Raw genomic sequence first — 14,078 nt, 5'->3', positions numbered from 1 at the left:
TTTCACCTGTAGTACTTAGTATTATAGACGACACATCCTGAGTTGAAACCTGCAAAACCTGTCGTTCTTACTTTCTTGTTTAAAAAGTTCTGACAGTGCACGTCAGTTTTAACTTTTCTGCTTGTAATCTACAATCATATCAATATAAATTATCTAAACATGATATACCTTGTGTCATGCAAAAATGGGATAACATAACTGGTAATCAGATAATAAATGCTTCCACGCGGTGACTTGCGAGAGGTTATGAGAGGTATGATTAGGTTTGGGTACCACAGGTCAGCAGCACAGCTTTTCCTTTAACACTAAGCTGAATGAATGCCTTAGTCCCCGCCTCCTCCCTCCGGTTTCCGCCCACGGGCTCCCAGGTGAGGTGGGGCAGTGACCATCAGCTTGTTTTCCCGGTGCCTGTTGAACAGGCAGTGAAGTGCAAGTTCTAGGTTCTAAGGTCGCGCGCTTCGCAGGGGAAATAAAATAACTTTACTGAGGGTCTTCAGTCGCGCGGCAAAACAGTAGCGGGAAAAGTAGTACTGGAAACTAGTGGATCAGAACTGTGTTTGTTTGTATAACTTATGTCGAATGAAAGTAGACTCCACATTACAGAGTCCGGGTGCCGCCCATTAGTGCAGAGAACCGGATAGGAGTGGGGATTACTGGTGGAAAGACTTCTGTCACTGAACTCAATATTGTTTGGTATTTATTGCTGTCAGGGGAACAGTTTGCTAAGAGTGATACTAACCAGCGGTGGTGTTTTAAAATGCTGAATAGAGACCACCCCAGTAAGAGGTAGCCTACGGGAGATCGGAATTACACTGGACTGCACTTTCTCAAAAGAAAACAAAAAAGAAATTTTAAGAATTTTGGTTGCATTAACCTCCGCGCCGGGCTGCCTTTTCTTTTGTTCTGCATCACCCTCATTTAGGAGACTGCCGTAAAAATTGGAGCATTAGCTTAGTTCCCTGGATATCCATAGGTGTAGGGATATTATTTTCTGTTCTAAGTGAAGCATCACACACAGAGCACCATGGCTGAACAGGAGAGCCTGGAGTTTGGGAAAGCGGATTTTGTGCTGATGGATTCCGTGACTATGGAAGAGTTTATGGCAAACCTTAAGCTCAGGTAACATCTGGCAACACTTGGAATTTGTCCCTGTAATGTACATTATTATAGCAAGAAGCCCTACTTAGCTTTTAAGAAAACAGTTCCATATACTTTTAACAAATATGTAGCAAAAAGCACAAAACATTATTAAGTAATTAACCAATGCATGTGGAATAAGTAAAAAGGATATAAATAATAAAGCATGCCAAATGATTATTGGTATGATGAATGATTATATAAATGCTAAGTGGATTGGATTACAGATGAAGTTTAAAGTGGCAAGATGAAAGGCTAGGTATTTTTACTCTTACATATGTGGCTATTTTTGGCTGCTAGATGCATTGCCAAGTGTTGAAAACCAGTAGCTCTAGAGATCATAGCTTTTTTGTGGAATACAGTGAGTATTGCCCACTTTCTTTTCAGATTAGCTGCAGATGGCACTGTGGGAATCTGCTTTTCTTGTGTGTGTGTTTTGCAGTTGTTTTCTCAAGTTAGGAATAAAGCATACACAGTATCACATCTGTCATCTGACTGCAATTTAAAAACATCTGCTTGCATACATCTGTTTGCATATCCACATAACTATTTATTTCATGCAGTGAAGTTCACAGGTGGATGCATATTAAACCAATTAAGTTTTTCCAACTTCATATTTACTTTCATGGTCCTGAATGCATAAATAAGACTACTGAAATGTATGAATGTTGTGCACAAACACCTTGCAGCACATATATGAAGCATTATGTTTGTGAATCAAAGGCATACGATACTAATCTGTAGTAAACTAGTAATAAGTCCTTATGTGTATGTTGTAAGTTAAATGCTCAAACTGTTTAACAATCTTGTGAACAGTTAACTTATTTTCAGTTTGAACACTGATAATTTAAAAATCCGCGGCTAATCACTTCACAGTAACTTGCTCCCAGTGATGTGTGTATCACTACTGATGTAAGGGAGGTATTTCTTTAACAAATTGATTCAGCATTAATGGCTAATGAAATAAATATATTTTGAATTGGACCATTTTTCATTTTTAAGTTTCTGGTGAAAGTTTAGTATGAGAAGTTTTAGATAACACTTTAGTCAATAGCTTTAATTGTAGTTTATTATCTTTGTGCTAGTTACCAAGTTTGTGCATAAAAATGGTCATTTGTTATCAAATAAGTGCTCATTTGTAGGTCTAGAGATATACAGAATAAATACCATGATCTCCAATTATAATGATGTATATGTTACTGACCTTGGCAGGGCTGGCCTTTGGTCAACTGGTGCCCTAGGCAAAAGTTTTCCACAGCACCCCCCAACACCACCCTGTGCCCTCATCCTGGTCTATCTACACCATCCAGATTACTGGAAAAGCACCCCTGATAGAGTGGTGCCCCGGGCGGCCGCCTAGTTGGCCTATGCCTAAGGCCGGCTATGGACCTTGGAATTAAAGTACAAATTGTGTTCCTTTTATATCTCAATAGTTAATCACTGAATAACCTAACTGTTGGAATAGACATATCACTTCTGTAAACCCACCATGTTACCAGTAGTGGTGAAGCAGTACAACATGCTACAGTTGTCAAGGATCACATGTACAGTACTAGGTATGTGCCACTCCTGATTTTAGAGGGGATATGATCTGTATGTAATAGTGGTTGTTTCCATTTTTGTAATGTATAATTTAACTTTTGTTGAGAAGAATTAATCAGTACATTTTCATCTCAGAATTAAGTTGTGATCAGCACCTATTTTGATGTGAAATCCAGGGAAGGTTTTTAAATGTATGATATAGAAGCATCATGACTATATTCCCCGATGTCTGCAGGATGGCACAGAGCATCAAGTTATATTATAATGTGTACCAGCTGTAGAAATTTCAGACTGTTTGTCTTGTTAGAAGGGGAATAATTGTCAAATGTGTAACTCAAAAGCTTGAAATAAAGCCAGATTTGGAAACTAATCTGCCACTCCTGCACAAAAATGCACTGCTTTGTGAGCAGACAGGACATGTAAACAAATTGTATTTCATATAGCAATTTACTTGCATTTTTATTAATGAGGGAGAACAAGATAAAGCTTCTTTTCATTGGAGACTTGGGAAATGCTTCAGGTTGTACATAAAGTGAATAATTAGTGCATTGTTTCATCAATATATACAGCTGTCCAGCATTGTTAAAATGTATTTATACCTTTGTACAGAATAGTACAAACAAGATGGAACTTCGCAAAAGTAATAGTTGCACAGTACAAACAAAATGAGTTCCTCGGGGCTCTATCCTCTGACCCTTCACCTTCAACATTTTCACTAACACCCTTCACACTTCTTCCCACCATGGAACTCTCATTGATGATTCCACCATAATCTGTATGGCTCAATCACTACCAGAACTGCTTTTACTGCAGTCAGATCCTGGCTAAAACATACACAACAACTCATTATTCCAAAGAAGATTGAGTTAGAACTCTTCCACCCCCAAAACACCTCCCCTGTCACCAATCATTTCAATATCTTTGCATATGACAACACTGTTATAGAAATAGTGCAGGAAACCAAACTTCTAGGAGTAATCATTGACAAAATTTCCCCTCGACCACCATATACAGCAAAATATAAAGAAAACCCATCAAAAACTGGGACTATTGTATAGAAACAAACCTTTCTTAACTACAGAAATCCAAGCTTCCCTAGCAAAAACCTTTTTACTTCCCTCCCTTCTTTACGGTGCCCCTTTCCTAACTAATTTACAAACTTCTACCCTAATCAGAATGGAACAGTGCTATAAGTTTACCACAAACTCTAAATATCGCAGATATCACTGCGAAGTGCTACTAGAACTAAGCTGGTTTGAACTTCCCAAACAACTTGCTTTTATTCATCTATTCACTTTGCACAACCTTATTTCCAAGCTTACTGCATGCCCTGCGCTAGCCAACTTAGTCACACCTTATACACTAATAGATCCCTACGATCAGAAGACAAACGTATCTCTGCTATTTCATAGCCCACAAAAAAAGGGTCACTCTCTGTATTCATATTCTGTCCCTAAACCATGAATTTCACTACCTCTTTAACTGCTTTAAAGCCTCTTTAAAAAATCATGTCATAAATACATGGCTGTGCTCCTGTATGAATCCAGCCTAATGCTCAGCTCTTCCTCTTCTTCCATACCAGCTTCATTTTCTTCTTCTTCTGTTGCATCTCACTCCTTCATGGTCTACAAGATCCTAAGTCTCTCCTAACTTTTCTCTTTCCCTACCATATCCTTAATCTACTGCTCAGTCTGTAATGCTTCTAGTCTTAACTCTCACTTTCTGTCTTTCTGCATCACTAACTCTTCTGCTATGATTTTCCTAACTGAAACCAACATTTTATTTTTCATGTACTATAACAGCCGATGTCATATATTGTACTACCTACATACTACTTTTGTACATTTTATCTACTCTTAGGCTATGTATATGTTGTTAGAATGACTACAATTGTTTATAATGATATAACTCTATAGAATTGTCCAGATGTGTAGTATATCTTGTAATTTGGTTTACGTTCTGTCAGCTTATTTTTGTACAGTATTCCTCATGTCACTTGTATTGTTTTTTGGACTGTAATGCGTTTGTATTGTACTGTATGAGGAGCTTTTCTCCCCAGGCATCTGCTGAAAATGGGTTCTGTAGAACCTGTTGGACCACCCTGGTAAACAAATGCCAAATAAATAAATAAATAATTGTGTTAGCAGTACAACATCCATACAGAATGATGTCTTACCTTAGCATCATAGAATACTGTGTACTTCAGGTGGATTAGATGACAACAGTGGAGTTCAGTATACATGCAGCATGGCACAGTCAGCATCAGAAGTTAGTGAGAACTGAGCAGCACAGTAACTTTACATGGAAGTTTTAAAGGTAAATGTGAGCAGCTTGGGGCTGGGTGGATCAATGCTGTTTGCACTGTAAATGTAATGTTCTGAAGTTGTAAGATGCAAGTTAAGGAGTGAAACACAGCAGACATCAGCAGGTCCAAGCAAAATGTTACCAGTAAATGAGTGCAACAGCCGTACTGGAGTATTACTCACTTCACCAGTAGAGTAACTCCAGACTGCTTAATTCCTTAGTTGTTATGCCAGAATTAATGAGTGTCCTTGTCTGCAATAATAATTGCACATTGTTCCAGAAATAGAAGCAAGCAGCTGGATAAATAACACCATTATTATATAGCAGCAGTTGGTAACAACAACATTGGTTCTAGGACAGCCTACATGCCTAAAGGTACTGCTAAGAGCAAAAAGTGCCTTTAAATAAGTAATAAAAACAATAGTACATTATTTGTAGGGCTGCCTTCACACCCTTCTTGTGGGGACTGACCCCTTGCATTTTTCTGAGATTATGTAATTAACTGAGACTGCTGCATTGTGGAGACAAGACAAAGCATAATGTTGCATAGGTCTTTGGTGAAATAGTCTTATGGACTCTGTGTCTTCATTTAAGCAGCCCACCAGTGTCTGTAGTATTCCTTGCATTAAAGTTACTGGTGTACACAGCTGGGGTGAAAGTTCCAAAGTCTGGGGATAAAATTGCTTAATACAATGGGCTTCCCTATCTATGATTGTGTACTTTAGACTTCAAGCATGAAAGTATCTCTGGACAGCAGGGGTCTTGATGGTATTATTTTGACATAGTCCACCTTAGGGATACTTCTGGATTTGTCACGCTTGTGCATCAAACAAAGTTTCATATACAAAAGGTTGTTTACATTTCTGAATACCTGATTGTAGTGTGGATGGCTTAGGGAGCCTGACACAAGTCAAGATACTTTGCTGGAAGTGATCTTCACCATGCCAATTATGATCTGAAGGATGGCGAGTGGAATGCAGCCATGGAACAGGATGGGAATAAACAGTGTTCTAGCATTTCAGAATGTGGTATTATCCGTGAGCTAGGACTTCAACCTGTGCAGCAGCTGTAATTACTGGAGTTTGGCTTGTGTTGCAGTCCCAGTAACTTAGTTATCTTATCACAGGAGGTTGTTTGAAAATGGTGATAAGATATCACTTCCTGTTCTAGTATAAAACCCATGGGTCTTGTTTCAGGGATAATCTCGACAGCTGTTCCTTGAATGTTACTGATCTTTTGAAAGGTCCACAAGATAATTTTATGTTCTAGTAGGGTTGTGCTTGGTTTCAAGTATTAGTGTTTATTTTTTGGGTTAGAAGTGATATGGCAGTGCCCAGCCTTATTTTTCAAAGAGGTCAAATGTGTTTCTGAATTGAAGTAATGTTCCCATAGCCATCAGTATGTTGGTTCTGTTTTTAGTGTTGCGCCCATCTCTATGAGCAAGTGTAACCTGACTATTTAACTAGTGTACATTGAGTAGCAGTGGTTAAAGTGATGATTTGGAAGTAAGTAGTTTATGACTGCTGAGCATTGGAATGGTAGGATTAACTGGTGTCCTGAACTGGTGATGGAATGGAAGCAGAATTACAGTGGGAGTAAATACAGAACTAGATATAGATTTATAGGTTATTACTAGGCTAACAACTAGGGGGGGAGGCTTTCTAAGCCTAGCCAAGTTTTCCCAAAATAATAATGATGTCCTGTATCTGAATAGGACATTGAGAGCTAGGCATTTATAAGCTACTTCTGTCCATAAAAGACATGGGTGTCGGGTGCTAGGCCCAGTGTAACTTTCCTGTTCCCCATCCACTGGTCTAGGTTGTGCTTAAACTGGGTAATACATGAAGTCAGCTTCATATGGATGGGAAGCCTGTTCCATAGGAGGGGCAGTCTGTGGGATATATAGCTGTCTTTTCAGCATGTTCTGTTTAAGTCACAAACACAATTCAGGTCCCTGGACCTTGTATTTCTGGTACTTTTTAACTTGCGAATATGTAGGAGATTCATAAGTGTGGGGTTTGCGGATGCCTTGCAAGCCAGGCATAGATCACCCCTCAGCAATCTATAGTAGATTGAATAGAAGGAAAGGGATTTAAGGCACTCTGCATGAGGCAGGTTTGTTGCACCTTGTATTCTTTTTGTAAGAAACCTCTGAGGTCGCTATAGTTGCTGCATATGCCTGGTCAGGTACATACCAAAGGCAGCATTGTACTCTGTTTGGTCTGATAAGGGTGGAGTACAGTGGGACAGTGCCCTCTTTGGACCTGGATGGCATGCCCTTACTTATGCATTGTGCAACATAAAAGGGTTTCCTCACCACTGTGGCCACATGGTGGTTGAAGGTAAGACTACTGTCTATGTGTGTACCCAGATCCCTGACCACGGGGTCGACTCTTAGGGGAATATTATCAACATGGTATTTAGCCAGGATGGTTGACTTCCCAAAGGATACAATTATGCATTTCTTAGCTTTGAATTTAATACCATGGTTTTGGCACCATCTGTTAGTCATAGATAAACCTTCTTGAAGAATGCTACTGTCTGCAGGGGAGTCTGAGATTGCTCCCAGCTTGCAATCATCTGCAAACTTAGCCATAAACCTTCAGCATTTGCTTCCATTTCAGAGAAATAGATGCCAAAAATGAGTTGGCTCAATACGGAGTCCTGGGGCACTCTGCCAGTGACTGGCCTCTTGGTACAGGTGGCATCACCTGTTTTGACTTCTTGGGCCCTATCAGTGAGCCAATTGGCTACCCAATGGGTAATAACAGGGTTTATACCTAAATTATTGAGCTTGTCTATAATGCCCTAGTGAGGTATTGTATCAAAAGTCTTGTCCAGGTCTGTATAAGAGAACTAGTGTATAAAAGTAAATGGGTTATGGGAGCTTTAAATAGTATAAGAGACTATGAGGCAAAGCAAGGTTTTGTCTCTAGCTCTATTTTGATGGGGAAGTAATATGATACTTTTGTAATGTAATTACTTTTTGTATTGTTTAGGTTACTATTGTATGACTTAAGACTGTAATCAATGTTAGTTTTCACTGCATTTGTAAGTGTTTTTATGGTTAACTGTTTATGGAAGCAAGTCGCTAACTAGTGCTTTTGGGTGTCATTAGATATGAGTAGCAGCTAGTGTATGTATTAATTCCTTGTTTACCCTTGCATGATGCATACAACTGTCAGAGTAAGCCATAGTTAGCTGATGGACTTGAGCTTTAGGTCCGGCTTGACTAAACTCACCCTCTTTGTGTAGCTGAGAGTCATGGTTATGGCAAACCGCTTTTGGTTGAAGTGCTGACTTTGCTTAGCCATACCTCTTAGTGCAGTACCTGATATGTACAGTTGAAGTGTAATGTAATGAAAAACATATACCTATGTCTAGTTCTTGCTTTAGGTTTTAGATTAAAGTCAGATTCCTCCCTTTCCTCTGGCTTAGCTACGATAGAAAAACATAGTTTCCCCAGCAGAATACTTCATTTTCTTGATTTTTTTCTTTTTCTTTTTTTTTTTTTTTTTAACAAGAAGCATCTTAATCCTGTATTACATAGGCAATCATGCATTTATAGAAATGAAAACAAACCATATTGACATAATTGTAGTTGCAAACATTCTACATCACAAACCATATTGACATAATTGTAGTTGCAAACATTATACATCACTTATAATCTATCCAGTCATTGTCAGTCAAACATTGCATAGCTCATTCAAATCCTGCCTTCTTTTAAACCTCTTTCCTCCTCTACATGTATTGTTCCCACAGTTCCCATTTATTCTACGTAATTTGCTCCTACCCATTAATAACGATCCCAATTCCAGTTATTTTATCTCTTACTATGTTCACTCCTTACCATACAGTTTGTTTAGACTTTGATTTCCATTTTCTAGTTTTGCTTTTTTTGGCAGCTACCGTAATTGCACTCAACAAGGCTTTACTGTGTCCAAACAATTCCAATTCTGTATCATAGCTCAAAAAATCATTTCCTTAGTTACACCAATTTGCTTACCCAAAATCTCTGACAGAGTAGTCTGTAGGGAGTCTTTAAAATATGCAAAGTGATTACACTCCCAGAAAATATGTTCCCAATTACCACTTTCTTCCCCATCACACCTCCAACATTTGCTGTCTACCTGAGGAAAAATTCTTTGGAATCTACTTGGGGTATAAAATTACAGATGAAAACACTTCCAAGCAAATGTTTGGGAGACATACATGTATCACCCCATTGTTTCTTTGTGAATTGCTTATCCAATCTCTCTTCCCAATCCTTTCTAACCTCTTCTGATAGATTCTTATTATCATGCAATATTTTGTATGCTATGATTATTCTTTTTTTAACAGCAGCTTTCATTCTAGAGTATACTAAAAACTCTTACCAGTGCTCTTCCTATTCTGTTACCATTCCCCCTCTAATTATTTGCTTCCTGCACCTTGGTTCTTTGGCCAGTTTTCTCCAATAAATTCCAGCCCCCTCTTTCCTATTGTCTGTATTCCTAATTGTAGACATCTCTATCTACAGAATCTCCTTATCCCACTTGACTCTTGAGGATCAATTCTTTTCTGCCTTCAGCTATAAGCATTTTATGCATTAATTGTAGGGTCTGGCATAATAAGCAGCCTATTGAATTAAAACGGTCACTCTTAGTCTCTTTATGCCTTTCATTTTTTTTCTACTTCTGTTGCTTTATATGGTATTGAATGATCATATGCAGTCGTCCATGTTGTTCTCCGTTTACTCATAAGAGATGTTTGTACAACTGAGAAGACTCTCCAGAAGTCCCCCCCCCCCCCCGTAGCAGATTTTTTTAGCTAAACACTGATAATTTGATTACCTTCATAACAGCAACATCCCATTATTTTTTTTTTTTTAATTCCAATCTTGCTTAATGTTTGTAAGAATTAGTCCCAGCCTGCATGATGCCTGTGTCATGTACTGTTTGTTAGTCCCAGGTGAATGAGCATATCAGCCAGGAAAATGAGAAGCAATATCACATCTGAATCACATACCATAGGGATAGTGAGAGATGTAAGAACTGCAGATAAAGTTAACTTTCTCTCTCAAAAAAAAAAAAAAAAAAAAAAGATACGTTTGGAAGAAAGTTTAAATGTACTGTGAAGGACCTTTAACAGTTGACACAAATCAGAAAACAGAAACATGGGTTCTGTTTCTTAGCATATTTCTGGGAAAAAATGATTTAACAAAGCTGCTGCTGTAAGTGCAGAGAAAGAGAGCATCTAGAATTGTGGCATCTCTGCTGTGTCATATGGGGCACAACAATAGAGCTACTATACTGATGAGAGATTTTTTTAGTCTATCATGTAATTTTGTATTAAAAATAACAGTTGCCACCTGGACTGATGCGAAATATGGTTAGTACTACATAAAAGCTCAAGAAGCATAGATACATATATTCCAGTTTCTGCATGTAGATGTCCTCGAAAAATGAAGGATTTGTACTTTTGGGTGTGCTCCACTAGTGTGATCAATAGAATGTGGTCATTGTTGCAACTGTAGTTATTTTGCTTCTCTGTAATGTAGACTACACCTTTCAGATCTGTTGCCGTTTGCTGGACTCAGGTTTATATGTTGCTTCAGGGTTCTAGGCTGTAGAGGGTCTTTACCTTCTTATTTATTGAATAGTTGTATATGCCCAGTGGAGGCTAGATGCTTATAACAGCCCATGTGTTTGCATGCAAGCCTTGACAAAGTAGTCTGTGGGCCCCCCAAGTTGCTCATAAATAAGCACTGGCATGTTTTCAGATGGCTGTTGGCTGTACTGTATTTCCTTATATCATCCATATCCTTGCTAGAAGCATGTTTTCAAGCTGCATGCTTTCTACGATTCCAGTAGTGAAGGCTGTCTTCAAGTATTGGTCTCTTGGCTTGGCATAGTAGTTATTCATTTGTTAATGTACATACATACGTATGTTTTGCTTCAGAATCCAGGTAAAAAATCTCTCTTTTTTACAATTAATTATATTTGTTTATTTGCCTTTAATTACCAGGATAGTGCAACTGGGCAATGCCAGTTTTCAGATGAGGCCCAAGAAGAAAAGCTTCACAATGAAGTTGATTTGACATAAACATTAATGTGCGATATTAATACATTATAGTATATCTCTCAAGCCACGGTGGTACAGCGGTAGCGTTGTTGCCTCACAGCAAGAGGTTCTCCTGTTCGATTCATGGCTGGAGGGCCTTCTGTGTGGAGTCTGTATGTCCTCCCTGTGGTCGAGTGGCCTTCGAAAGACATGTGAGAATGGGCGTGTCTTCGCTGAAGGTTGGGCGTCGGGCTGGCGACTCGGCACCATAAAAAAAAAATCTACTGCCATTCATTAGCAGACCGTAGTTCCTCTGTGGCGACCCCTAAAAGCCGAAAAGACAAACAGCATAGCATATCTTAGGTTCATAGATTAGTACTAAGCTAACTGCCCGTGTGAGCCATTTTAAGCCTAGCCAGTTATGCCTTGTGAGACTCAAACCCTGCACCTTGTGTTTGTAAGGTAAACATCTTAACCATTAAGCCACCCTTCCAACTTCTAATCTCTCAAGATACCTTACAATAATACAAAATAGCATTCTATAGAAAACACACGGAATATTATGTAATCAGCAACACAGATTAGATTTACTAAACAAAATATATGGAGTGTTATACAAGACCAAAGTTTGCTAATACATTTCCAGTTCAAGATTGAAAACATCTGATTATCAGAAAATATCTATCATCTGTGGTATTTAGGTGTTTGCAAAATATGGGAAAGAGATGAATAGATATGTAACCTATAAATCGAAGTGCTTAACAGTGATACAAATTAGTATATGAAAATGAATAAATGGGGTATTGTACAAGTTAAAGTTAGCTAAACTGTGTTTCACGTTTGAAGTATGTGGGGGGGGGGTATATGATACATGTATGAACATACATATACATTACAAACTAATTTTGCAAGGTTTTCTAGAAATTGTATTAAGTGCTACCCTTTTCAGTGAAACATTACTCAGACTTGAAGCTGCTTGACTACTGGTTGAGCAGTGTCCCCTCCTGTTTTGTAGTGATTCCTCATTGTTCCTTCCTGAGCTCCAGTGTTTGCACAGGAATGTCAGGGGTGATATTCAATTCCCTAGACAAAGCATATTAGTTGACTTGCATTGGTTCATTTACACGTTTTAATCCAGACCATCAGGTGCACCAGCAGTGTTTTTCCTAGATGGAGAAAGGGCACAAATAAGTTAAGACCAATCGAAAAGGATATCACAGACCTAGTTGGTAGGCATTTGATGAAATGGGCAAGGAAATAATATAATTACCAGCTGAAATTTATGGAGAGAGCTGAATTAAAAGAAAGGAAATAATTTATGATGAAATTCTTGTTTTTTGGAAACAAACAGTACTGTGTTACTGATGTACGCCTATTGTCCTGGATGATGATCAGGTTGGACTGAGCTGAGCTGTGAGAGCAACAGCTTGCTTCCTTCACACCCTACAGGAATGTCAGCATTTGGTGACCATCAGTGTTCCTTTTGGGGACTGATGCAGATGAAAAGGAATAAAGCTGTATAGAAAAGAAGCTGTTTTCCTGCCACTTTAATGGGTTAGGAAGGGTTACAATGTTGTGTTTAGAACAGACACGCAAGTGTAATTCATTCCTATTTAAAGATGTTTTGTTTGAACACCCAAGGGACAATAGCTTCTTAGCTTTTTTCTGTGCTGCTCATGGGGTTTGCTCATATTATTTAATGTCTGCTCAGCATCTGGGAATAGGGTGTTTACTGTGTTGCATCACGAACAAGCGCACGCAGGTCTGTATAGGTCACACCTACTTTTCTTCCATTAAAATATTTCATAGTACATTGGCTGTAAAGGTTTAATACAATAAACAAAGCAAACGTATGACGAAGCTCATTATGTCTATTGAAACTCCATTAGTCTTAGAGGCAGTTCTGTGGCCCACTTAAGTGCTGCTTCCTTTGTTGTGTGCCAAAAAAGGATTGATGAAAGAGATTTGTACTAGCCTAGAGCAGTGTTTGTTTTATCTGAATGTGTGTGTGTGTGTAATATATATATATATATAAATGAAAGCAGTTGTTAACAGTGGCATATATAATTTAATGTGAGTAATAAAATTTAAAAAAAGTGTTTTTATAAAGTCCTGTACATGTCAAACTGTCTTGGCTGGATACTGCATGGTTTATCTGAGCATCAGGTTTGATCCTTCATTGTTGGAAATACTCCTGCTTAACATATTTTGAGAAGGGTTTACTGTTTGTTTTAGCAGGGCATCCATAATGCTAACCATGTGTTGCAAATAGATATGTTGTAGATGCTGTGATAATAAAAACGGTTACGGCTTTTGAGTCAAGTCAATATGTTCATTATAATAATCACTGCTGCAGTAGCCTTAGCTATATGGGTTCTATCCTGCCAAGAATATAAGAAACTGCCAGCTTCCAAAGCTTCAGAACACTTCATCTACCCAAACTGTTAGCTTGAATAAGTTGAAGAGTGCTCTCCTCTGTGGGCTTTTGAGGATCAGTTTTTGGCTTGTAATATTCCTTTGCTGGGCAGATAAGTTCCTGTTGGGGGGGCTTCCATGTTATAAAAGTTTTTAATTGTACTTTCCTTTTTGGCAGATTCATGTTTAAGCTAGGAGTATATATTTTAATGTACTGCCACAAGACTAATTTTACTTTAAAATGGGAGCACTGTTTTTTTTTTTCATTAATTTTAAATGTTGCTTAAAATAAATGAAAACCATTTTTTCTGTGGAGAAAATGTTTTTACCTTTTGGGGCTGACAGTGTGTTTTTAAAGTGCTGTGTTTTTGTGTGAAAAAAGTGAGTTTTAAAGACATAATTTTATCTGCTTTGTTGCTTGTTTTCCCTGGGAAAGAGGCACCAGGTTTGACTTGCTCAGTCCCTCAGTCGGTCCTTCCAATCACAAAAATAAAAAGTTAAGAATACAGACTTTGCCACCACAGCAGGCTAGCAATTTGCCTTGGCCACAGGCGGGTGATGCTTTTGTGGCCATAGTTCCTCAAACCACTCATCTTTTGCCCCAGATCCCTCTGGTGTAGCACCTATAGCCACTA

The 14,078-nt window shown here is 38.4% G+C and overlaps 1 protein-coding gene across 1 annotated transcript in view; it reads left to right on the top strand.

Moving 5' to 3' along the window:
• The first annotated feature begins 361 nt into the window (after positions 1–361).
• Positions 362–14,078, top strand: part of MYO1D (myosin ID) — a 2,136,961-nt gene continuing 2,123,244 nt past the window's right edge. The window contains exon 1 of the mRNA XM_044055239.1: positions 362–1,119. Within this exon, the coding sequence (XP_043911174.1) occupies positions 1,025–1,119 (95 nt within the window). The 5' untranslated portion in view covers positions 362–1,024. The remainder of the gene's footprint in view (positions 1,120–14,078) is intronic.

The sequence above is a fragment of the Protopterus annectens genome, chromosome 13.part0 (genome assembly GCF_019279795.1).
Source record: "Protopterus annectens isolate FY-2018-M chromosome 13.part0, PAN1.0, whole genome shotgun sequence".
NCBI lineage: Eukaryota > Metazoa > Chordata > Ceratodontiformes > Protopteridae > Protopterus > Protopterus annectens.
Note: the sequence above shows the minus strand (reverse complement) of the source record. Positions and strands in the feature narration are given on the sequence as shown.